At 43.4% G+C, this 25,340-nt stretch overlaps 1 protein-coding gene across 2 annotated transcripts in view; it reads right to left on the reverse strand.

The window, feature by feature from the left end:
- Nucleotides 1-25,340, reverse strand: part of TFEC (transcription factor EC) — a 67,456-nt gene that overhangs the window by 12,431 nt on the left and 29,685 nt on the right. For both annotated transcript variants that reach the window (XM_014519946.2, XM_025204152.1), the window contains 3 exons: nucleotides 7,446-7,560; nucleotides 6,501-6,557; nucleotides 333-408 (listed from right to left, as the gene is read on the reverse strand). In XM_014519946.2, the coding sequence (XP_014375432.1) occupies nucleotides 333-408; nucleotides 6,501-6,557; nucleotides 7,446-7,560 (248 nt within the window). The remainder of the gene's footprint in view (nucleotides 1-332; nucleotides 409-6,500; nucleotides 6,558-7,445; nucleotides 7,561-25,340) is intronic.

The raw sequence follows: 25,340 nt of genomic DNA on the forward strand, positions 1-25,340 counted from the left end.
TTCCCTACGATCATTCTACCTTTATAATCTAGTGAGACTATAAACAAGCACAGCGGTTATTCCCCAATACATTTCTTCCCCTCAGTGTGGAGACCTCTCTCTGAAGAAGTGCACAGCTAAAATACAGTCTTCTCAAAATAGCCTCCAAAAAGCTGACAGTGGTTTAACAACTTTTGGTGTCTATCAGACCTGCTAAACTGGATTTAAATAAATAAGCTATGTAGGAGGTGCAAGATTCTGCATCATATGAGCAACTCTCATGGCATATTTTCAGACCTTTCCCCCTGTATTTAAAGTATAAACATTATTATAGAAATGACTGTTGAACTCACGGATCATTGGACTTTGGAATAAGCGTGCCAAGCTCCTTGATTCGGTAATTAATATTATACCTTCTTCTTCTTTCAACTGTTAAAAAGAAACATTTTCTACTTTCATTATGAAACATTCTTGGGGAAAAAATCTATATGAAACACCTGAATTAGTTATAAATGAGTGGTCCTGTCCAAAGAATATTTCTTCCCTCAAATGAAAGCACATGAAAGCCCCATGTTGCTTTGATGTCTACATTTCACCCCTTTCCAATGAACTTCCTTGGAAGCAAGGACCATCTCTGGTCCTCAGGACAGCTGGCACACACTCTCATTGTAGAACCCAACCTTAGGAATGAAATCAGGCTCATATTGTGAAATTAATGTTTTATTCCCCAAATCCTTCTGTATGGGACTCAAACCTGCTGCCACTGAGATCTGTAGAATTTTTCTGTTCATTTCCAGGGGAGCATGAAGAGTCTGACCCTGTCGTGCACATTCACTCAGGATTCCCAGCAGCCTGGGCAAATTTTGACTCCTGATAAATCCTCCTTTTCCCTTTGTGTTCACCTGCTATAATCTGACAGCAACGAGAATCACATGAAGAGGACCCCTTTAATCATCCTGATTAAGGCAGAGTAAAGGCATTCCAGATGACTCTTCAGCCTTTGCATCACCACCTCTCATTAGGGCAGTAATTCTCACCCATGGTGCCATGGCATCCTGGGGTGCCTTGAGATCCTTTCAAGGGTGCTGCGGTGCACCACACAATGTTAGCACTGTTAGGTGTGTAAGCATGACTTGCAAGATAAACCTGGAGATTTCAAATAGGAATTCATAGTGTTAAAAACATTCTGAGTCGTCATGGCCTTTCAGTGTTTTTTGCTACAGAAAAATTGTTCTATTATTTTTCTCTAGTCAAAAAACAAGTGAAAACTAAGAGCTGGCAGTTTCTAGGGGTGCCTTGAATCTAAAAAGGTTGAGAAACACTGCATTAGAGATTACATGGTTGTCTTTACTTTGAAGGTAGACTGCATCAACTTACCCATACAATAGTTTTCTTAAAACAAGATAAATTTAAAACAGACAAAATTTATATTAATTCAACAGAAACTACTTGTTTAAGTGTACCTAGATTTACCAGTCCAATAAAATTATCCAGATAAGGCATCTCAATTTAGTTTTAGTTTAGTTACAGAAGAAAAATGAAGAAAAAAGTGAATAGCTTATAACCTTTAAAACAACTCCCTTTCTCTGACCATTCAGGTATGCTTGTTAGCAAAGCATTGCTATGAATGGGCTTGTCATCCTTTTGCCACTTCAAGTCAGTGCACCCAGCCCTAGTTCCCACACCATTTTTTCTAGTTTTCTAGGTACATGGTAGGATTTGGAGTTGTTGCAGTACTTTATAAGGTATCAACCATAGAGGTTAAAAGACTTTTCAATGATAGTTTATACCTGCCTTTAAAGGGATGTACTGACCTACCTTAGATACAACACCTCACAGATTAAGCTGTCTGATTGTATCTACTTTTACTTAGGCCACTAGCAAGCCACCATAAGCAGGTTTTTCTTCACTCGTGACCTATGATATATGAATCCTCTGTTACAGGATGCCCAAACTGTGTATAACAGGCATTCTACATAGTGTTCATATGTGCCATCTCCATAGCAATAAGAAAGGCAAAACTAGAAGGAAACGTGTTTACAAGCTGAAAAAGAGAAAGACAATAAATCAGGAGCCAATTCCAAACTGACCATTTTAAAACTATATCTGCTTAGCTTTGCCAAATTCAAAAGGCCATATGCAGAAACACAAGCTGGGAATAAGTCCCAGTAAAAAAGAAAGACTTACATTATGAAGAAATAACAGGAGTCAGGACGCCACCAGAACAGAGGCAATGGGAAATTCTGAGTGTGCTACCCTAGCAATACATGCTGCCACAAGCACACCAAACCTGTCCTTTGCATTGACTCCCCATATTGGAGTGTCAGTCAAGTCTATAACTCCTTGTCAAATCCAACTCCTTTTTAGTCAGGTAAGTAGCATTTACACAGCAAACTTTAGTGAAGATGTTTCTGCATTTTTGTTTTAATGGACATATATAAAATGGACACCTGGAAATGGGCACAGAAGCAAGGGCCAGAGTCCTTAAAAGGCAGTGGCCAGCTCACTGACCTACAGAAGCACGCCTGCTTTTTGCCTGCTCTCCTTCTGATCCTAAATATCTTCTCCACTTGTCTGCCCAGCAGCCAGCTTCAACAAGTGGTAAGAAAAGCACTTTGCTGGGAAATAAAAGCTGTAGCTGTAAACTCTTTTGGGGTGAGTGTGGCTTAAAACCATTGTTCTGAGTAAGTGCCCTAAACTTAGCCTCCTGGGCTAGAAGTTGGGAGGGTTGTCCTCTTCTGCTATATTAGTGTAATTTACACAGTTATGCACTGTCTTTGGAACAGTAGGACCTGAAATCTGCATGAGTAGCTTAAATGCCATGTTAGCCATGCAATTCCTACTTCCTGGCCTCAAGGCAGCATTAGATTTTGGCCCATCTTCAAGATGGCCTGGGTCCAAGATGAGGGTCAAGTTCAACAGCTTTGCTCTCAGGCACAGTGATACTTGGACTATAGGTGTGAAGCAAATATGTTTAGGAGAGAGAGTTTTCTTAGGCCCAGCCTGCATCTAAGGAATGAACATCTACAACTATTAAAGAACCATCACAAGCCTCACCAGCTTCCACTCTGAATGCAAGGGACAGCAGTTTGACTACATCGTCCCCATAGAACAATGTAAATTTATTAAAAGCAAAACATGACATTACAAAGACCATGCTCCCCAAAACATTTTCTGAAATAAAATGGAGCGGCTGGCAGACATGGCTCTCAAGCTTGCCTCATATCACTTCCTGTGCATTCAGGATCACTCTAGGAAGTCTGCTTACATGAGGGTATCTTGTGGAGTCAGGAGCAGTCTGGAAAATCCCTGGAGTCAGGGTATTTCCTGTAATGGATGAAGGAGCTGAAAAGTCTTGGAACCCCAAGCATAAAGTCTTCAGGAAGCCCTAGTGTCCTCAAATGCAAAAGAGTTAACATGGTGAAGCTGCCTGGAGTCGCATACCATAGAAGCTGTGAGATCTTTATTACTCAAGCAGTTTGCATAGCAAGATTGCCCCAGAGTCACAAGCTCTAGAAGCTCTGGCATCCCTGGCATCCTGCCAGGGTTGATATATTTACCAAAATGTTTCTTTGAAAGCTTCTGACAAATCATAATTGTCATACTAAATTATGAAGAGAATGGGAATGCCTTAGTCCAGGGCTGTCCAACTGATAAGCCACAGAAGGTGTTAACCTGCAGACCTCAGGCTCCCAGCTGGCCACTGATCATCCTATTGCTCCAGCTGCAGCAACGGCCAGGAGCTCCAGGCCCCCTCTCCAATTTCTTCTTCCTCTGCCTGCCCCAGGGGACAGCATGGTGCAGCATAGCCCATGATGCTGGGGGAGCCTGAGGTGCAATGCACTGGGCGAACCTGTGGCCAGTGAGTTAGAGGAGGGGTGACTGCCCCCTACCCATCCACACCTGTAGTGCAGTGGGGGTGGGAAGGGGAACCACACAGTAGCAGCAGCCCACAGAGTGCAGCCCCTGCTGATGCAACCTGAGTGGGGCATGGCCCCTGGCTGTCTAGGAGTTGAACAGCCCTGCCTTAATCCACATTCGGATGACTGCCTAACTGAGTCTGTCAGGAATTTCCCTTTCTTCTACCTTATGCATGTTACATAAACTCAGCCCCAGCCTAGACTCAAAGAGCAAAGCCTCAAAGAACATTGTAACCCACCATTATACCAGTGAATAAAGGAGTATGCACATGACATGCATTTATTGGTGTTATTTACTAGAATTCAAAGTAGAGTTACCCCAGGAAAATTAGGAGGAAAACTTCACAGATGTAAGTGAGACTGGTATAGCTTTCTTATGTCTGTTTCTGTCCAGACACAGTCCTTTGCTTATATAGCAATAAGCTATTATCACTTCCCTCACCAGTTAGTGACAAGGCATCATAGTAAGTACTCACTGTGGTTGCTACTCTGAGAAAGCTGATCATCTTGTCTGCCTCCATACACTGGTGTATGTTAAAGCATAAACAGTGTATGAAATTAATGCAAGTTACATTGATATTTAGGTATCATGTGGCCAAGTCCACTTAATGCCTTCATTTTCAGTGGATGCATCTAAACATGGCTCTACAGCACTGTTGTTACTGCACTGTCATTTAGTACTTCCAAAAGGAAGTACCAAAAGGAAAATCCAAAAGGAAGTACTAAATAACAGTGCAGTAACAGCCCATACTGCACTATGTTGGTGGCATACGATTATTTTTAGCCTCTATGTTGCCGTAGCAATGCACTATTTTGAGGGAGTGTGTTGTTACAACCATGTAGCAGCAGCATCATGGTTTTTGCTTGCGGATGCTACAGCAATGTAACATCACATGTAGATGTGCCCACTGAGGAGCAGACTAATTAGCTCCACAGTCAAGTGTCATCATAGTGACAGTACTATCTTACAATGGAGTCACTTACTGCACTGAAAAGTAAGTACAGATGATGTATATGAAATCTTTGCTGTGGAGTTGCCTAATCAGCTCCACAGTAAACTTCGCAGTGTCTACATGTGCAGTGCTATTAGAACAGAGTAAGCTAATTAACTCCACTGTAGGTTAGTACTTGTAAACACAAGTACTGTCTTACAGCACAGTTCTTTACTCCACAGCAATGCACATGTAGTTGCTGACAGAGCTGATTGGGGCACAAAAGCGCTTCAGTGCAGCAGCTGCCTACCAGCTACCCCTGCAATGGAGCACACACCAGCCAGTCCCCCTGCAGCACACTGATCCAAGTTGGAGCAGCTCTGGGATAGCAGGCTGACCCCCCAGGCCTTCAGGTAGCCAGAGTTGCTCCCACCTGGCTCAGTGTACTGCAGTCCTGGGCATACAGTCAAACGTTGCACCCATGAGCAACAAACTCTGGTGTTATATGCACCAGAGTTTATTGCATCGCATTAATTTCACAGGTAGATGCAGCCAGTGTGTAGCCTAGGACAAGTTACTTTACTAACTTCCCTCCCACCTGTTGCTGCTATTGTACATTTTCACTCTAAGACCTTCAGGGCAGGGATTCTCTCCCTATTTATTTTTATAAGGCCAAGCAAAAGAGTGCCAACCTTGGTTGCAGCCCTTAGTGTAAATAAAGGCATAATAGGCACCCACAGACATGCAGGTCCCTGCTCTAGCTTACGATACTTTGCATAAAGTGCCATGGGTTAGAGCTACCCTCCACCTCACCATCAACTCAACAGATGTTCGCCTGTTAGGTCAGGAGGGTGGAGTTTGAGCCTGCCTACTTGTCCAATGTGTCCTACTTGTCCCCCCAATGATTGGGGCAGGGCTCATGCAGCCCCACACCCACTACCAGCTCCAGTGCTGTCTGCAAAGAGAGGGAGGAGGAAGACAGTTTCAGGCTGGGGTTTGCCTGGCCTGAACTGAAGAAGGGGGTCCCAAGGTTGTGGGGCTCCAGTCCACACCCCCCACACTCCAGCTCAGGCTGGGCAAACCCCAGCCCACAGTTCCCCCTCCCCTCCTCCCTCCCTGCAGACCACACCAGGGATGGGGCTGGGCTGTATCAGCCTAGCCCTGGTTGCACTGACAGACTGACCCTAGGGAACAGACATTCCCTAAGGTGCTCCACTTTGGAGTGCCTTCATCTGGTCCCTCATTAGGTAAGGATTAATTTGTCATGTGATCAGCCCCTTTATAGTACTTTGCAGACATAAATGTGTGTCAAGGCATGGCTGTAGAGTGCTTTCAGGGGCCAATCATGCAATAAATATAACTTATGTCTGCACCAAATATTATTAGATAGTGCTAAAGAAACAGGTGTTATTTTAATTAATTAATTCTACATGGGGAAGGTGTTCTGCAAGTGAAAAAAAAACAGTACAAGTGCAAAGTAAGTTTCATCTTGAGAAAGAAAACAAATATGTTTCTCTGTGTTTGTAGACTGAGTGCTTTTTTCATTTTGTCTACAGGTATGCATCTCTTCTCTTAATCTTGGACAACAGCAAAGAGCTGATAGCTGGCAAGTTCTCTTCCTGTACTCTCTCTACATAACATGTAATAATATTGAAGAGCATATACTCACTGAGGTTGTGGTTATCCTTTTTTTGTCTCTCCTTTGCCATTGCCCGTGTATCTGCTTCTGACAGAAAGGAGCATTTATTAAATAAGTTCTTGGGTTGAAGTTACAATACTAGTTCCCTGTTACAATGCCCCTTTTCATTAAGACAAGGTTTTTAGGCTATGCCTTTAGCACTTTTTATCAATTCCCACAAAAAGACAATGCCACTACATCTACATTCAACCAGTAACACATTTTCAAGTGTCTGGCAGGTTTCTTAAGATGTATTGATAATGCATTTTTAATTAAAACATTTAGAAATACTGAGAAAGTACATTGCGTTTAGTATTTTTCTCTACTTTACTGAACTTTACATCAGAGAAAAAAGTCCTTACAATAAACTAATGTGAATCAGGATTTGTATATCCCATAATGCAAGAGTAAATCAGATTTTAAGATATTCACATTGAACAAACTCACTGTTTCATTTGAGTGACACTAATAAACTGTACATGGTTGTTAGCATTCTTTGGATTAATTGAATGTAACTTTTAAAGTTGTTAATCCATTAATATAGATTTACCTTGAATAGACTTATTGTAAGCTTTTAAAAGAGCCATTTGTTCTACCCTGGAACAAATTTAATGGATGATAATTTATTTATACCATTGATCAGGAGCCAAAATGTGGAAGGATCCGTGGTTTCCTAAAATAATTAGGTTCATTAGAAGCATGATTTTCATAAAAGTCACAGGATAGACATTGTTTCTAAGTTGCTAAAGTAGAGAACACAGTGTAAACATTTCCCTTGATCTTTACTCAGCTTTTTAAATGGAATAGCACATACTCTGTAAGTCTTAAGTAACATAATATTAAAGAAAAAATACATTTAACAAGTATCTTGTTGTAAGATTATTTGAACTTTTACAATAAATATCATAACATGTCAAGATCCCAGAGCTATATTACCTGTGATTTCCCTTTTTACTGGTAGGATAGCTGGGCAGGAAGCATTTGTAAGACCCATATTAGCAGGTGATATTCCCTGGTCACTGTTGTATATATCCAAAATGTTATTAGACAGCTTAAGGAAACAAAGGAAAAAATAAGAAAAAAGAGAATCAGAATAAAGTTGAAGGAGTTAAAGGTTAAAAAAAATGTAAATATTTATAGAAAATCACTTTCATAGATGTATATTCATGCATCATCATTTATTTATTTTTCAGAGATGCCTGTAAAGCAGTGGTTTTCACCCTGGTCTGTGGACCCCTGGGGGTCCATAGATTCTATCCAAAGGGTCCATAAAAGATTACTCTGATCAATCAAAAGTATGTAAATGCCCACACTTATAATTCAAAGGGGTCCACACCTCCATTTGAAATTTTTTAGGGGTCTGCAAATGAAAAAGGGTGAAAACCATTGCTCTGTGAGAATCTGCCCTTATCCTGTACTGTAAAATTAAAAGTTAAGAGCAAAGCCTGCCATTGTTCCACATGCAAAGCATGCTGACTGAAGTTTGTATGAATTTTGTATGCAGACTGAAGGCAGGATATGGTCCTGATGTCTAATTTTGAATTAATGCTATAGCAAAATTTCCAATAACAGGATTACTGAAACTACACTTCAAACATGAGTTCAGTTGAAAGGGAAAATAACCTTGCTAATCTTAACTTAGTCTCTAGTGAATATTTAACCATGCCACTGGACATCAAGTTTTAATTTTAAATTGTTAGAGCATAAACAGTTTAAAGCGTAGAAGGCCTAACTGTATGCAAGATTTAAAATGGGAGAAGTAGAAAATATGTTATAAGGTAAAAATCCTGCACTGTTACAAGGATAGACCAGCTAACCTGATCTGTTCCATGTCTGTGATAACCTATATTATTATGGTTGTTCTGTTCTTTCTAAAGTGTAGCATGTTATTCCAAAAGAAACAAAAATGTTGGAGATATGGTCTTAGGAATTTCAGATAATGCCACTAAAGAGTACTTTTTCTTTGAATAATTCAATAAATCCTAAAAACTGAAACTCTAGAAATAGAGTAATGTCTGTTTGAGTCAGTGCTTCCACTACTATTTAATCAACCCTTCATCACTAATTATCACTTCCTCTGACATAACTAAACATAGAAAACAACTGTGAGATCCACACCAACTCCTCAGACAAAATCAGGGTGGAGCGAGAAACAAGGAGGAAAAAAATGAAAGACAGTATTATTTCTTTTTATGGCCTGTGCAACCTCTGGGTAAAGCTGTCTTCCAACCTGGACCAATATACAAGGAGTCAGTGCTGTGGTTTTTGTTAGTCAAGTTCCAAAAACCCTAAACCTAAATGAAGAAATCAGCATAGATAATTTGTGACAATAGGAAAAATAAGTACTCTTTCCTCTGGACAACAAATAAAGGGACTGTCACAGGTTATCTTTAAAATATTTTATATCTGTGGAATGCTATGCCACATAAAGTTAGAACATTTTCAGAGTAGCCACAGGTTAAGGTTTAGAAACCTTAGAAAGTTAGAACATTTTCAGAGTAGCCACAGGTTAAGGTTTAATGCCATCTCAGACCTGCAGAACTAACTTGCCACTAGAGATAGGGACAGACATTGAAATTAGTCTAACCTGAAGAAATTGAACTGATTTGCAAGTGAACAGACATCCACTTTTCATTCTGGAACTGCAGACACATGCAGTATCTCAAGCTGGAAATCTGGGGACGCTCCCCTTACCTTCCACAGGGAATCTGAGCTGGGGGCATGAGGGGTGTGGCCAGGCCCCAGCAGACCTGAGTATGACTGAGAAGGGGGTTAAACCCTGACCTTGGCCTGCAGGATTCAGAGGGTGGGGGAAGAGGAAGCATGGCCAGACAGGGGCATGGCCAAACTCCCATGACAAGGAAAAAGGAAGAGGGGGAGATCCCTGACTGCCACAGTAACTCCCTGACAGCCAGGAGCAATCTGGCCACACAGCTCCAGTGCCTGGCCCCAGAGGGGGATTCTTCCCCCTCCTCTTCCTCCCTCTCTCCCACTGCTGCAAGGCAGGGAGGGGGGTTCTGTGCAGTGCTGCCTGGCCTCAGAGAAGGACTTTTATGACTCTTCTGGCCCAGCAGGTGCCTGCCACAGGGGCTCACTCTGGATACACAAGCCCCCGCTATGCCTCTGAGCTGGCCCTGGTAGCCTGCTGCTCAGCCAACCACTACCCATGCACACCAAGCCAGGCTGCTCTCACTGACAGGGCTCAGCTTCTCTATCACTGAGCTGCAGCCACTGAAGAGGGCCCCACCCCTGTGGCTTAGGCTGGCCCTGCCATGCAGATGCCTCAGCTGAGGCTGAGTGGGGCTGGCCTGGGCTGCTGGGCCCTCCTCAGTAGCTGCAGCTCAGCACCAGCCACTCCCCATGCCCAGGCTGGGCTGGATCAGGCTGGGCAGCACCGCACAGAGCCCCCCTCCCTGCACTGAAGTGGCAGGGGTAGGGGAGAATGGGGAAGAGCCCCTATCCAGCACTGCACAGAGTCCCCCTCCCCACCCTGCAGTGGCTGGCGGGGGGGAGCTGCTCCACCCTGGCTCCCAGTGGTACGCCAGTGGGGGGGGGGGGTGATTAATCTCCTTCCTGCCCCTTTAGCCTTAATGGGGCCATGCTGAGATGGTTGTTGTCCCTGCTGGTCAGACAGGGAAGGAAGAGGGGAATAAACCCCCTCCTGGGCACCCTGACAGAGGCTGCTGCCCCTCCTCATCCCATTGCTGCTGCAGTGGCAGGAGTGGGAAGCATGGCCCCATTAAGATGGAGGGTTAATTCCTCCCTCTGTCCCTTCTGCCTCTGGGGTCCATAGCTGGGATCTGCCAGCCCCGGCTTGCCTGCACAAGGAGACCCAGGATGCAGTGGGTGGTGTGGAGGGGAAGGAGGGAAGAAGTAACCCCCTCCCTGCCCACTTCGCCTTAACTGGGCCATGCCAGGATGCTTCTGGGCACATCCCCACCCCTGCTCAGGCTAGAGAGCAGAGGGGTGGGGCAAGCCCTACTTTCTGGATCAGAGAGCACAGCCCAGCTCAGGGCTGCAGAGTATGCTGGGATGCTGGAGGACTCTGGTTTAACTTAAACCAGGAAGGAGTCTGGGACAGAAGTTACATGAAGTGGTTTGACCCAAATCAGTTAAGTCTAATGTTACATTGAACTAAGTTTATCTTAAACAAGTTTCAGCCATTTTAAAACTGGTTTATGTGCACTGAACTTATGTTTTGTTACAGGTTTAAGCCAGTTTCTCATCACTTAAACTGGTTTGTGTATAACTGCTGTCCCTAGCCTGGAGGGACTGGTGAGCAGGGGCATGGACAGAAGCCAGGACTCATTTCCTTCTTTGGGATGAGAGCAGTGGACGAGGCGGGTGGCATGCAGCTCAGAGGCAGAGACACTACAATGTGGCTTCCCTCATTCTATAATGAGCAGGAGCCTGCCAGAGTTGTGGATGGGAGGAAAACAGTCTTTAAAAAAAAAAATGGTTTGTAGTGAATGGCAAGGGGAAAAAGTGAAGAGAAAAGTGTGGGGGGAACCCCCCCCCCAAAAAAAACCCAACTATATATAGGCCTTGGGCCAAAATTTTGCATGTTTCACTGAATTGGGAGTGAGGCCCTGACACCCATCACAGAGCCCAGGCTGCTTGCAGCAGGTGGTGGGGAGGCTGCAAGTAGCTGCTTAGGGTCCATAGAGCCCTGACCTAGCTCATTGCTAGTGGCAGATGCATACGTGCCTTGGGGCAGATGGTGGGGAAGGGGCTGGGGCTGCACTACCACAACAAGGATTAGGCCCCTTGCAGCTTCCCTGTCATCTGCCCCGAGGCACACATATACACAAAATGCCTTGACAAGCCACATTTTGGTACATGTTGGAGGTTACTGATCCACAGAAAACTGGTGAGCTGCATCCGAGTCCTCAGAGTGGGCAGGGGTGGGCAAAGTCTGGCCCATGGGTCAGATCCAGCCAGCAGGGGACTCCATTTCCCAACTGCCCCTGGGGGCTGGTCTCCATGGAGACCCTACCCACAGCTGCACTGTGATAGCGCAAGGCTGGGGTTGCCATGAAGACTGGCCCCAGCTGCACTACCAGGGTGCACAGCAGGGCAGGGCAGGGGGCTGCTCTGGAGGCCTGGGATCTTACAGTGGGGACAGCTTGGTCTGGGGCCAGGGCATAGCCATGATCTGCAGTCTGCATGCTTGGGGTAGGAGCACACAGGCAACAGATTGCAGCTCTGCCCCAGTTCCGTACCAGGCTGTCACCACTGCAAGGTGCTAGGGCAGAGCCACAATCTGCTGCCTGCATGTCCCTGCCCACAGTGTGCAGGCTGCAGATCAAGTGTGCAGACCCTGGACCAAGCTGCTCTCACTGCCAGGGGCTCCAGAACAGCTTCCTGCCCTCTCCTGCCACATACCCTAGCAGTTGCACACTTCACTATCACTATCACACTATCACTATCACTTCACTATCACAGCACAGTTGCAGCTCAGGTCTCCATTGAGACCAGCCCTAGCCATGTGGGCAAGGGGTGCTGGGAAATGGAGTCCGGCTACCGGCTGGATCCACCATTTTGCCCACCCCTGCCCTAGGGGCAGAAGGGGATGATGACCAGAGCCAGCACCACCCCTATGGGCAGTAGATTGCAGGGGAGTTTAAAGTTTGCCCATGGAGAAAAGGAGTGCAAAGTGTAAGGAACAATGCATCCTGGGATGCTGGAGGAATAAAAATAGAGCATCTTATTTCCCTGGAGTAGACTAACAAAACCCTGGAATGACCTGGGTAAAGCAGATCAAAGATTCCCCCTGCTTGAACTGGCATAACTTTAAGACATTTACAGGGTACTTAGCACAGGTTATCATATTTTAATGGATGAATGCTCCCATTTTAAATGCCTTTATGATGGTTTAAAGGGACAATTAGCATGATTAAAATATTATCATCTCTGGTTATAACAGACTTAAAAATGACAGAATGGGTAAAAGGACAGTTATGTCCTTTAATAAAGACACTGTTACTTCTTTTGGAGTTTTGATCATCTCAGAACTTCAGGACTTGGTTGCATTAACTGTGGATTAGTTTGTTAACTAACAAAACCAAGGGTAAGATTCTGGTTGGGCTTGAGACCAATAAATCAAACTAGAGAACAGGGTGAATTCCTTCTTAAGCATCTGACTGTAATATACAGGAAGAAAAGTTATATTATTCTGTGGGACTTCCACCTTGGAGATGTTTCCTGGTGGTCCTATTCAACCAGATAAAAATATTATTAAAATTTCTGGAAAATATAGCAAGCAATTTTCTAACACAAAAAAAATTAGACATGTCATGAAGGACTTCTGTTTCTCATTATGCTGGATAAGGATGAATTAATCACTGGACTGGAAGTTGCTAATCCATAGAGAACAGTGAACGTATCCTAACTACATTTATTATGGGCAAACAAAGGACAATCCCGAACAGTAAAACATATCTGGTACTTTAAGAAGGCTAATTTTTCAAAGCTGACAAAAATTATTAGTGAAACTGATTAAGAAATAGTTGGACAGATTTATAAAAACAGAAATGGAGAGTTCTTTAAGGAGGATGTATCAGATGGCCAAAACAAGATTCCACCATCAAGGAAGCAGATCACTGATGAAAAGTCCTTCCTGGTTCAGTTATGAAGTGGAGACAGCCATACCTGATATGAATTGGAAAGCATGATGTGTAGAAAATTGATGCAAGAAACACAAGTTTCTGGTCCCAGGGAAGTCTGTTCTCAATCTCTGGACCCAGGAACCTTATCTTAGATTTGGCAAACATTTGTCAAACCAGAGTTGTTTCAAACTAAATTTCAGGCTCAACAAAATAGTGTGTTTCCAACAAAATTTCTGGCAAGCTCTGTTCTGAGCCCCTATTTAACTCTTTCTTTGCATTCCTTAATGGACCTCCTGTATCCCCAAGCTGTTGGGGCTGAGGTGCTTTTTGAAAGATTTGTTCAGCCCTTATCTATGTCATGCTAGTGTTACATTATTCGTTCCATGTCTCTAACATAAATACATTTAATTTAAAAAAAACAAAGCATTTTAAGTAGAGGTTTTGTTTTTTTGTTTACTTTTTGAGGGAAGAGAGGTACCAGAATTTCCTGCAGAACAGAAATTCTAGTTTTTGATCTATTTCAAGTCATCTTATTGTTTTGCTTCCCTGAGCGCTCAAGTCATGAATGGCACATGCCCACGGTGGCTGGTGGGGCATGGCTGTGCCAGTGGTGGCAGGAGCAGGGAGCTCCCGCAGATGCCACCAGCTCTGTTGGCAGTGGGGGCAGGGTGGCAAGTGCTGATCACAGGTTGGTGACTGCCCGCAGGCACTACCAGCAGCGGCAGCAGCGGCCAGGGGCAATCAGGGACTGCCTGCAGATACTGCCAGTGGTGCCAGCAGCAGGGTGGCAAGTGACAACCACCCGCAGGCACTGCCGACAGTGTTGGCGGTGCCTTTTTACAGGGGGTGCACCGCCACGCATAGGGGGTGCACATGCACCTGCATGCACCCCCTACGCATCACCCCTGACTTAAGTGCATATATTTACATATGAAAATTTAAGAGAATCATAGAATATTACGGTGGAAGGGACCTCAGGAAGTCATCTAGTCCAACACCTTGCTCAAAGCAGGACCATCCCCTACTATATCATCCCAGCCATTGCCAAGTCTTTGTCTAGATGGTCCTAAAAACCTCCAAAGATGGAGATTCCACAAGCACTCTGGTGACCTGTTCAAGTGCCTCACTTCCTTCCTAATGAGAAAGTTTTTTTTAGAGGAGACTAGACCATTACCTTGCTGGGGTCACCTGATCCCCAGTTATCTTTCCTGCTTGGTGCAGGGGGCTGGACCCGAGGTCTCTTCCAGCCTTACAATCTATGAAAACTTTAATGTTTCCAATTTTTCACCTGGAAGTTTAGTTCACCTGAAATTCTCCTAATAACCAGTCACAGAATGAAACTACCAGCATACACGTTGAACCTACACAAATAACATCTCCTGTACACTTTAAGCACCTTATGTAAAAGTCTACAACTACAGAGGCTGAGAATTCCTAAACACCATTAGAAATCACCATGTCAAACCAGTTTTGAAAATCCGCTTAAATATTTGATCTCTCAATGAAAATAAATTTTAAAGAATGTTCAGAATTCAGTTGAGTATTACTTGAATCAAGGAACATTTAATATGAAGGATTTGAAAGCTAAGAGCATTCTTACCCTAAGCACCTGTATTTCATTCCTTAGTAGTGAACCAACAAGTACTACAATACTCATTCTAGTTTTAATTTTGTTAAGTCTTTATTGAAGTCATACTATAACTATAATAGTTGAACTCATATTAGCTCTAAGTATGTATTTAGAGACTTCCTAATGTAGTGGCAATTAAAGCATACTTTGGCCCTTTGGAGCCGTATGAAGATGACTTCCCTGGTTATCCAGGGTTTGATCTAAACCTCCCTACATCAATATGAATCTGTTTTCAATGGGCTTTTGACCAGGGCCCATAATAAGGAGTCATATTAATTGATTTCTGAATGGCTAGGAAATGTTAACTATTTAAAAAAATAATGAGTTTTCTTGCATACAAACAGTTCATGCAGTTCTATAAATGTGTTCAAAAACATATTAGCAGTAAATACACTATAATTTGTAATGCTACTCTTACCATTAACGAACAAAAATAAGAAGCTGTAGATGACAAGAGAGTGGATGACAAACACAAGATAAATTTAAGATCACTTCATAATTCTCAATACTTAAGCCATCTGTATCATCTAAATAAAGTCAGCATCTTCACAATCCAGTCACAAAATCATGAATTATAACAAGGTCCAACTCTGAGAAAAAATGTCATACAATATCTAAGCAGATGCCAATACAAAAATGGCCCACTGGCTTCCCCAACAAGGGGAAGATCCTGTGCCTGCAAGCTTGCAGTCCAAGAACAGATGGCAATTCAAAACTATACCTATAGTGACACACATTTTAACAAAGGTGGACAAATGTCTTCAGTCCCTAAGATAGGCTAAAATCATTTCTGTACAATGGATGCACAAGGCACGGGATCTTCCCCAACTTACGATCATCATCTTTGTTTCATACAGATTAAGTGTCAGACAGTTTTTTTTCTCATCCATGCTGAAATCACAACCAGGTACTGGGAAAGAAGAGCCACAACACCATCTATATGTAACAAAAATGAAACACACCTTGATGGCATCCATATACTAATAGAAGTGCAGGTGCAGTCCAAATCATCTCACTCTCTTAAATATCCCATATGTGTGTTAAACAGGAAGTGTCAAAACAGAGTCTTAAGACACCGTATGCGAGACACACCTTGGCAAGACTGAATTACCCCAAATTACCCTCCAAAATCACTTGGAAAGGAAAGAACAAAAATCAAGAGAGACACCAAAGGCTGCCAGAACCAGAATCATGCTCCCAAGCAAACGCCCTAACCATTGGACCACAATATCATATTTTTTTCTCACCAGCCCAATGCATATTGAATTATGTTCTGTAGAGGCAGAATTTCAATAGAAGTAGTGAGTATTACCACCCACAATAGCCTATTTCCAGGTGATTAGGAGACTTTTGAAAGACATAAAAGTTGTGGGCTTGAACTCAACAGATGAGGAGTATATTGAAGTTGTATTTCTTATCCCTAGACATAGTAGTGCTGTCATCACCTCCTTTGACAACATCTTGGAAAAAAGGCATTACTAAAGATTGTAGGTTGTGAATCCCACTATTATACAGGCACTTCCCTGCTGCCAAGACTTAGCTTCCTAAACTCCTGGGAAAGGCAATGTTTCACACTTCAGTATTAATTAAACCTATTAATTAGGCTAAGCAGCTCCCCCTTGCTTGTGCTACCTCTTGTCAAGCCTTTCCTGAGGAGCCTTACTCTTCCAGACATTGTATAAGGAGCTCAAAAAGTTAGGTGTTATAATGTTGAGGATTGCGAAATTAGGTGTTATAACATCTAGATCCTTTCATGGAATCAGTCCTAAGCTATTTTGAAGTTGGTGTAAAACACCAGTAAATCAAAATATCTGTTTATACCCACTTTGTACTTTTCTAAAATGACTATGCTACACACTACACTACAGAGGATTAGGAGCAAGCTTCAGTTCTTAGGACCTTGTTACACCTTACTCTCTGAGCTGCACAAATGTTGATCAATGTTAATTCTAGTTTGAGTTTGGAGCAGTCACACTTCAGGCCAGCAGGGGCCTGAAGGACCAAAAGGTAAAAATCCCCTCCCCTTCCTATTCTGGGTGCCCCTCTGCCCCCTGGCCCCCAGGATCCCTGCCTCCCCCTAGTCCCTTGGGGGTCATCCCTGCCCCCCTGCTCTACTTACTTGCGACTGTCACCATTGTCTGACCCAGGGGTGCAAGCAGGGAAGGATTAACCTGCCTACTCAGCCCAGGCTGCTCATCTCCTGGCTGAGTTCAGCTCAGAGAGCTGCAGCAGAGGTGGTGGCAGGTAGGCCAAAATCTCTGAATCAAACAAATCTTTTCCATATTGATTTGGAGAGCTTCAAATCAATTCAGACCTTGTTATTAGTTTCCTGATTCAATTCAGATTTAGAGTTTCAACTGCCAAAGTCAGGCCAAATCTCCTCTGGATCGAACCAGCACCTGAAGTTTCGCACAGCTCTAGTGGCAGCCAGGAAGACAGGTTAACCCTTACCTGCCTGGTCCTCTGGGACAGACAATGCGGGTAGCCACTAGTAAGTGGGGTCAGGAAGGGGCAAGGAGGCAGTAGTCCCAATCTGGTCTAGTGGCGGACAAAGGGCAGGTGAGGTATTTTACATTACTAACATGTAGCTTAGTGGCCACACCTTAGTGTAAAATGAGCTGGGTAACACAGATCAGAGATAATCCTGCCCTGGAGTGTCATAACTTTGAGCCAGCTAATGAGTGCTTAAAACTAATTTCAGGTGTTAATGTTTGGACAATCCAAGTATTTAGAGTCCCAGGAGCTGCCCAAAATTACCATGTAACAAGGCCCTTAGAGATCTGATTTGTACTGTGACTGTGGGTAAGTTATTTAACCTCTTTGAGTGTCAGTTTCTCCTCTTGTAAAACTAGGATAAATATATTTATTTATTGTTGAAAAAAATCAAATGAAATACATGCCTGTAAAGTGCTATGTAAATACAAATTATTATTACACTGCTAGTGAGAAAGCTAGGAAAGGAAGTCTGGAAGTCAAAGGTCCTATCCCTTCTTCTTCTTCTAAAATCTAGGTGATCTTCCAGAGTGGTTCTACCTTCCTTCTCCAGAAATTATGAGCTATGATTTTAAACTTCTTTAGAAATTTAGATTAATTGTTAAAGTTCTCTCAGTATTTGAAGTTGCTTTAGACCAGGGATGTTACACTCATGTAGTTCTGGGAGTTGTATGAGGGTTTCTGGGCTGGTGTGTGGGTTGAATTGGGCCATGGCACAGCCAGCATACAGGGCCAGTCCAGTGGGATGCCAACAGCAGCACCATCCTCGTGTCAACCCCTGCACTGCAGGCAGTATGTGTCAGCCCCACTCCAAAGCTTATACTCCAGGCAGAATGAGGGCCAGACCCAGCACGGTGGGTGCTGCATGTAGCACAAGAATCTGGCACAGGACACGCACTGTGTGCAGCAGCCCACTGGACCAGTCATGTTCAGTGGCTCCAACAGAACCCGATCCAGACTGGCCCCAGAGTCAACACGCAGTGCCAGTCTGGCAGGAGTGCTGCATGCAGCATGTGCCCCATGCTGGTTACATGCTCATAACACCAGGTCCAGCCCACAGACAAGACCAGCTCCACATACCATATGAGGTATGTGGGGTCAGTCCAAGACCCATGGGTTGGATCATACAGCTTCATGGGCCAGATCCATCCATCAGGCCATGTTTGACATACCTGCTTTAGACAAACAAACAAAAACAAATAACCAAATAACCTAATAGCAAATTCTAACACTTACATGCTTTCCGTTATTTACTTTAATGTAGCACCACTAAACCTGATAGACTCTATAATACTCTCCCAAAAATATAAATACTTAACCTCAGTTTAGGTGCATAGACAGACAAGTAAATATTTATGAATGCCTAAGTACTTTGTACATAGCAAATACACTCTCCTATATAAAAACACATCTATAATGAAATCTATCCACTTCTGAAATGTAGCCAGCCCTAAAGAAAAAATAGCTCTTTCCTTAGCAAATAGTTAAGGCACAGCCAGTGACAGTGTGGTACTGGAATTGAATAATACTATAATTAAAAGTGCAAGAAGAATTAAAGAAAAAAGAATGTAATTAACCAAGTTAGCATTTGGCAAGGACACTGGGGTTAACAGTCTTGCTTTTATAAAAAGTGTCATGGGATCTTTAATGACTGTATAAGAGCGTTGGTTTTACATCTCATCTCATCAGTAGTCATTTGTACACAGGCTTCAATCCTGCAAGGGGTTCAGCTCTCCAAAACTGCTCAACCCATATTTAAATTCAAATAACTGAGCAAGCCTCTGGCTTGAGTTCTGCATTGCCTTGCAAGATAGAGTCCATAGCATATAGCATTCCCTGAATTTCTCCTATTCTTTTCCCCCCACATGCGGAAGTTTGCAATACTTGATTAAATTCGAAAGGTATGGCTATAGACATGATCAGGGTTGCTACTACAGCTGATAGTTATCAACAGTGATCACACCAAATAGCTTCTTTTCTATGGAAAATACTAGCATGTTATGACAAATCAAAGAACCATGAAAAATAGTGCTAAGTGACCTCAGGAAGTTATCTAGTCCAACCCCTACTCAAGGCAAGGTCATTCCTGTCTCAACCATTCCAGGTAAGGGTTTGTCTAACTTGCTCTTAAAAACTTCCAAAGATAGAGATTCCACAACTTCTTTAGGTATTTTCCAATATTTAACCACCCTCAAAATTAGAAAGTTTTTCCTAATATCTAATATAAATTTCCCTTTTTGTAATTTAAAACCATTACTCCTTGTCCTGTTCCCTGCAGCCACAGAGAACAGTCTGTCATCATTTTCTTCATAACCACCCTTCATGTATTCTTCTCTCCTCCGGACTAAATAATCTCAGTTACTCCAACCTTCTCTTGTAAATCATGTTTCCTATTTAAGCTTTCCACACCCCTAATTATCATATCATTCAGTCTGCTCCTGTTCTAGCTTGTATTAATCTTTCTAAAAATCGACAACCATAATTGTACATTCTGTTTTAGAATAGGTCTCACCAGGGTATTGTATAGTGAAGTATTATTCCAGTATCTCAACCAGAAATACTTTGCCTGATACATCCGAAGACCTCATTTGCCTTTTTTCAGAGCCTTATCACATTGGTACCACATTGTCATCCTGTGATCACTAATACATCCAGGCCTTTCTCCTCCTTTGTCATTTCTAGACAATAAGTCCCCCTCTTAATGCTAGAAGAACTACCAGCCTGCAGTTCCTGAGTGGAGGTTCTTGCACTTTACAATATTAAATTTCATTCCATTTTCATTCTATCTGTTCTCAAAGTCACTGAATAGTTCTGAGATAATATTTTGCTCCTCCTCTATACTGACAATGCCTCCCAATTTCATGTCATCACTAAATGTCATCAGCAAATTTCTACTTGTTGTGCCAGGGTCAGTAATGAAAATATAGAAGAATACTGAACTCAGGACCAGTCCTTGAGGAACTCTCTTTATAACCTCCTCAAGCCAAATAGCCCATTGACATCTACCCCTTAGCTAAATCCTTACCCACAGAGTTCTGGATGAATTATTTTACCCTTTCATAATCTCTATTCCTCTTTTTTTATCAATGTTAAACTATTTATCTCTGTAATTAAGTTAAAATCAGTCAGTTCAGAATAATTTTAGGATTAGTTGGGGAGAGACACTAAAATAGTGAACAGCCATCGCTGTTTTGCTAGATCTCCAAAAAGTATGTTGTCATGCATTAAGATCATTGGAAGATATATACATATCTTAAGAGCAGAAGCCATTGTGCATATGCACCTACTAGTAACAGCTACACTGAGCTGACCTACTAATATGAGTGCACAGTGCTACTAAATAGATGCAATAAGAAATTTCATTTGTACTTGATAAAAATTAGTACTTGTTGCAATTACATTCAGATTAATTCATTCATATATGAGTAAATTGTCCAATCTTTCATTTACATTTACTCCCTATGTAAAAACCACATATTAATATCAGACTCTAATCTATAGTTTAATTTTGCAATATAGTTTGTAAAGTGAGACTAGCCTTTCTATACTAGCTGAGAAAAATATGTTACCACCATTACATTTACATACTAAACGTATGAAATGTAATTATAAATTACAAAAATTAAGGACAACAAAAAGTCCTTCTTCAGGTATATAGGGAGCAAAAGGAAGGCACAGGGTAGCATAGGACCCCTACAGGACAAACTAAGGCTGTTAGTGACTGCGGGGTGGGAGAGAGATAAAGCCGAGCTCTTCAATGAGTTCTCTGCATCTGTATTCCTAGACACAGACCAAGACAAATCCCCTAATTGGATCATAGACAGACACAGGAGGGACACAAGCCCACCAACTGTTAGCACAGACTTGGTGAAGGGGCACTTGAAGGGGCTGGATGTGTTCAAATCAGTGGGACCAAATGAACTTCATCCAAGGGTGCTGAAGGAATTAGCCAGTGTCACAGCAGAGCCGCTGGCACAGCGGTTTGAGCACTCATGGTGCTCCGGTCAGGTCCTAGAGGACTGGAAAAGGACCAATGTGGTCCCTATTTTCAAGACTACTCAGAAAAAAATCATTAAGGATCACATTTGTGGGAGCCCAGCAGGGGAAATAATGCTGAAAGGAAATCAGCACGGATTCATTGCAGGTAGATCCTGCCTGACTAACCTTGTTTCTTTTTATCACTGAGTTACAAAATGCTTAGACTCAGGAATCGAGGTAGATGTCATCTACCTAGACTTTAAGAAGGCGTTCGATATGGTATCTCATTCTGTTCTCATAAATAAACTGAAAGGCTGTGATGTAGATGATTACAGTCAGGTGGGTGGCAAATTGGCTTAGGGGTCACACCCAGAGAGTGGTGGTGGACAGGTCGATATTGACCTGGAAAGATGTGGGAAGTGGAGTTCCACAAAGTTTGGTCCTGGGACCGGTGCTATTCAATGTCTTCATCAGTGGCTTGGACGAGGGCATGGAGAGCACCCTGTCCAAGTTTGCAGATGATATCAAATTATGGGGCAAAGCTAACACACCAGAGAGTAGGGAGTGGATCCAGGTGGATCTGAACAAGTTGCAAAAATGGGCAGAATAAAATCGGATGCAGTTCAACAAAGACAAGTACAAAGTGCTACACCTGGGCAAAAAGAACCACTAACACACTTGCAGGCTGGGGGTGACCTTCTCAGCAGCACAGCAGTGGAAAGGGATCTTGGAGTCATAGTTGACACCAAGATGACCATGAGTCATCAATGTGACGAAGTGATCAACAAAGCTAACTTCACTTTATCATGCATTAGCAGATGCATGACAAGCAGGTCCAGGGAGGTAATGATTCCCCTCTATGAGGCACTGGTCAGGCTGCAGTTGGAGTACTGCTTCCAGTTTTGGGCACTGCACTTCAAGAGGGATGCGCTCATATGGTCAGAGGCCTGCAGGCCTCCTTATGGGGAGAGACTGAGGGACCTAGAACTCTTCAGCCTTCGCAAAAGAAGGCTGAGAGGTGATCTTGTGGCTGCCTATAAATTAATCAGGGGGAGGCAACAGGGAATAGGAGATGCTCTATTTACTAGGACACCCCCTGAAGTAACTAGGAACAATGGCCACAAATTGACAGAGAGCAGATTTAGGTTAGACATTAAAAAGAACTTCTTCACAGTAAGGGTTGCCAGAATCTTGAATGGGCTTCCAAGGGAGGTGGTGCTCTCCCCTACCCTGGGGGTATTCAAGAGGAGACTGGACAAGCACCTAGGTGGGGTCATCTGCTTTCCTGCCCAGGGCAGGGGGTCAGACTCAATGACCTACTGAGGTTCCTTTAGACCCTAATATCTATGAATCTATGAAAATCTTGGCCAGGCTTTGTAAGGCTTATGATAGCATCAGCTACACCTCTGAAAAAGGCATCTAATATTGGAACCAAGTTCATCAAACATTTCACATACCAAGTAAAATTCAATTTGTTTGTGTTACCTTTTTGGTTTCTATTTTTTTTTCAAGTGTCCAATTGCTTATCATTTATTTTCTGTTTATTCAGCGTATCCAGTTAACAGAGTTGGCTTAATCTTTCAAGTAGACATATGCATTTCAGAATATGCACTGAATTTTTCTTCACTTTAGTCAATAACTGGATATTGAACTAGTTGTTGCAAAAACATTTCCTAAACAGTAGATGCGCGTGCATGTGCAATTAGTGTGGTTGAATAAACTCTGGAGCAGTTTACACTGAAGTTTATTGCTCCTGGGTGAAGTGTTTACATGTGCACCCAGGATAACAGCATGTTGAGCTAGAGTGGTGAAGCCCTGGCTGTCAGGGGACCTGGAGGCTCAGCCTGCCAGCCTAGACCTGCTCTGCTGTGGCTCAGGTTGCTGAGGAGGGTCTGGCTGGGGTACAAGTATGCTACAGTTGGGCTAACTGGCAGGCAGCCCTACACTGTAGCACTCTCATGGCCCAGCCAGCCCTGGCTCCCATCTACACATGGGTTGCAGCCCACTAAACTCCACTGTAGGATAGTATTTGTGTTGGGCAGTACTATCCTACAGCAGAGTTAATTAGTTTACTGAGGCCTAGTCGTGCCATGTGTATAGATGGTGACACTTTACTGCGGTGCTAATTAGCCAACTGCATAGTAAAATGCATGTGTAGATGCCTCCAATAATAGTTAAGATACTACAGACTACCTTTTTTTTATTGAGGGGAAAATAGGATCAGTTCAAATACTTCTTAGTCTTTCTTTTTGTGGTAGCTGCTTAGAAAACTGAAAGAAACAGTAGATGGGAAGGATAGGTTTGTGATTCAGCACTGGAGCAGAGCTTGGGAGATATGTTCAGCTCTTTAGTCAGAGATTTGCTGTGTCATGAGGGAAAGTTGTTAACCTCTCTCCATGAAAATGACAGTGGATGCTTCTACATGAGACGCTTACTGTGCATTAGCCTAATAACACTGCACAGGAGCGAGAAGGTTAAAACACTGTGCAGTAGGCTATTAGCACAGTTTACTAGGCTAATAAACATTAAGCATCACAAAATATCTGTGTGCCGGCACTACTGTGCAGTAACTCTAGTTAGTTTGTACTTTATTAAGCAAGTACTAAACTAAATGAGCGGTATCTAAGGCACATTAATGAACATGTAGGTGCAGCCACTGAGTGATAATTTTTCTGCAAGGTCTATATAGATGAGGGGTGGGCAATTATTTGGACCCAGGGACCACAGAGGGAGTTTTGATGAGTTGTTGCAGGCCAAGTCAGCACCCTCCCCACCACAACAACTCACCAAAACACCCTATGGGTCTGTGGGCAGGCGGAGAACAGTGTTCAGGAGTGAAACAGGCTGGCAAGGCCAGGATCATGGGGCAGGGTTGCAAGGCAGCCCCCTGCCCTGTTGGGAGGGGTGTGGGGAAGGGTCAAGCAGGGCATGTGTTCATGTGTGGGGGTGGCTGCCTAGGTACTAGGGTCCCAGGAGCCAGCTCGGGGTGAGAGGAGGGGGCGGGGGGCATGTTCATCACTCACCCAGGTGTTGCAGTCTACAGCTAACCCCATGCACTCTGCATGAGGCCAAGCCCTGACTGCTTCCACCCGAGGCAGCTCATACTGTACACCAGCCCTCACCTGCTGGCCCAGCCAGCGCACACATTTTTCAGCGGGCAGAATGGGTGGAAGGCAGCAGAGAGCTGGAGCTGGAGCCAGAGTCTCACATGCTGGGGCAGGAGCTGTCCAGCTGAAGCTCCTGGCTGGCTTCCATCTACTCTGGCTGCCTGTGCCAGGCAGGCAGGATCGGTGGAAGGCAGCCAAGATTTGGGGCCAGAACCCTGCATGCTGGGGCAGGAGCCACTTGGATGAAGCTTCCTCCAAGCCAAGAGTGGCACAGCAAAAGCAGAAGGAGCTGCTGCGGGAGGTGAGGGGAGCAAAGCAGCACCCAGGATTTTGCAGCTGCACCAGGAGCAGCTCCCCCACTAGAAGCTGTGCATGCTGGCCAGGGCCAGGTCAGTGGATGCGGGCTGCCCCAAGCTAGGCTCAGCCCCATGTGGAGCACCACAGGAGTAGCTGCAGCCAGATACAATCAACTGGCAGGCTGAATCCAGCCTGTGGGCTGCATTTTGCTAACCCCTAATTTAGAGACTGTCTGGGGCAAGAGCTGTATCTTATTACATCTTGTTATAATGCCTGGCACATTAGAATACAGCTGAAGATTTTAGATGCTGATGTAATTGGCCTATGAAACACTTGCTTATATTAGGAAATAAATCAGAAATAAACACATGTAACAAACAACAAATTATAGCAGTTCCCTTTGCTATTTTTCTTGGAATAAAGAAAACTAGCAAATGTACCAAGTTTCAGGTCTCTGATCTTGTACCCAGGACAAATTGCAGCACCTTCTATATTTATCTTTAACCTGATTCATAATCGTATGATGCTCAACCAAGTACCTAATGTTCAGATATATTATAATATATTATATATAATGTATGAAAACTGGCTCATTTTTTATCTTTGAATAATGATCTTCAAGCTGGTTCATTATTCACAACTGAAAAATGAACTGGGTCCAGATTCACACTTACACACACACACAGCATATTCCTGGAAAAGTGTGTGTGTGTGGGGG

The sequence above is a fragment of the Alligator sinensis genome, unplaced genomic scaffold, assembly GCF_000455745.1.
Source record: "Alligator sinensis unplaced genomic scaffold, ASM45574v1 scaffold65_2, whole genome shotgun sequence".
Taxonomy (NCBI): domain Eukaryota; kingdom Metazoa; phylum Chordata; order Crocodylia; family Alligatoridae; genus Alligator; species Alligator sinensis.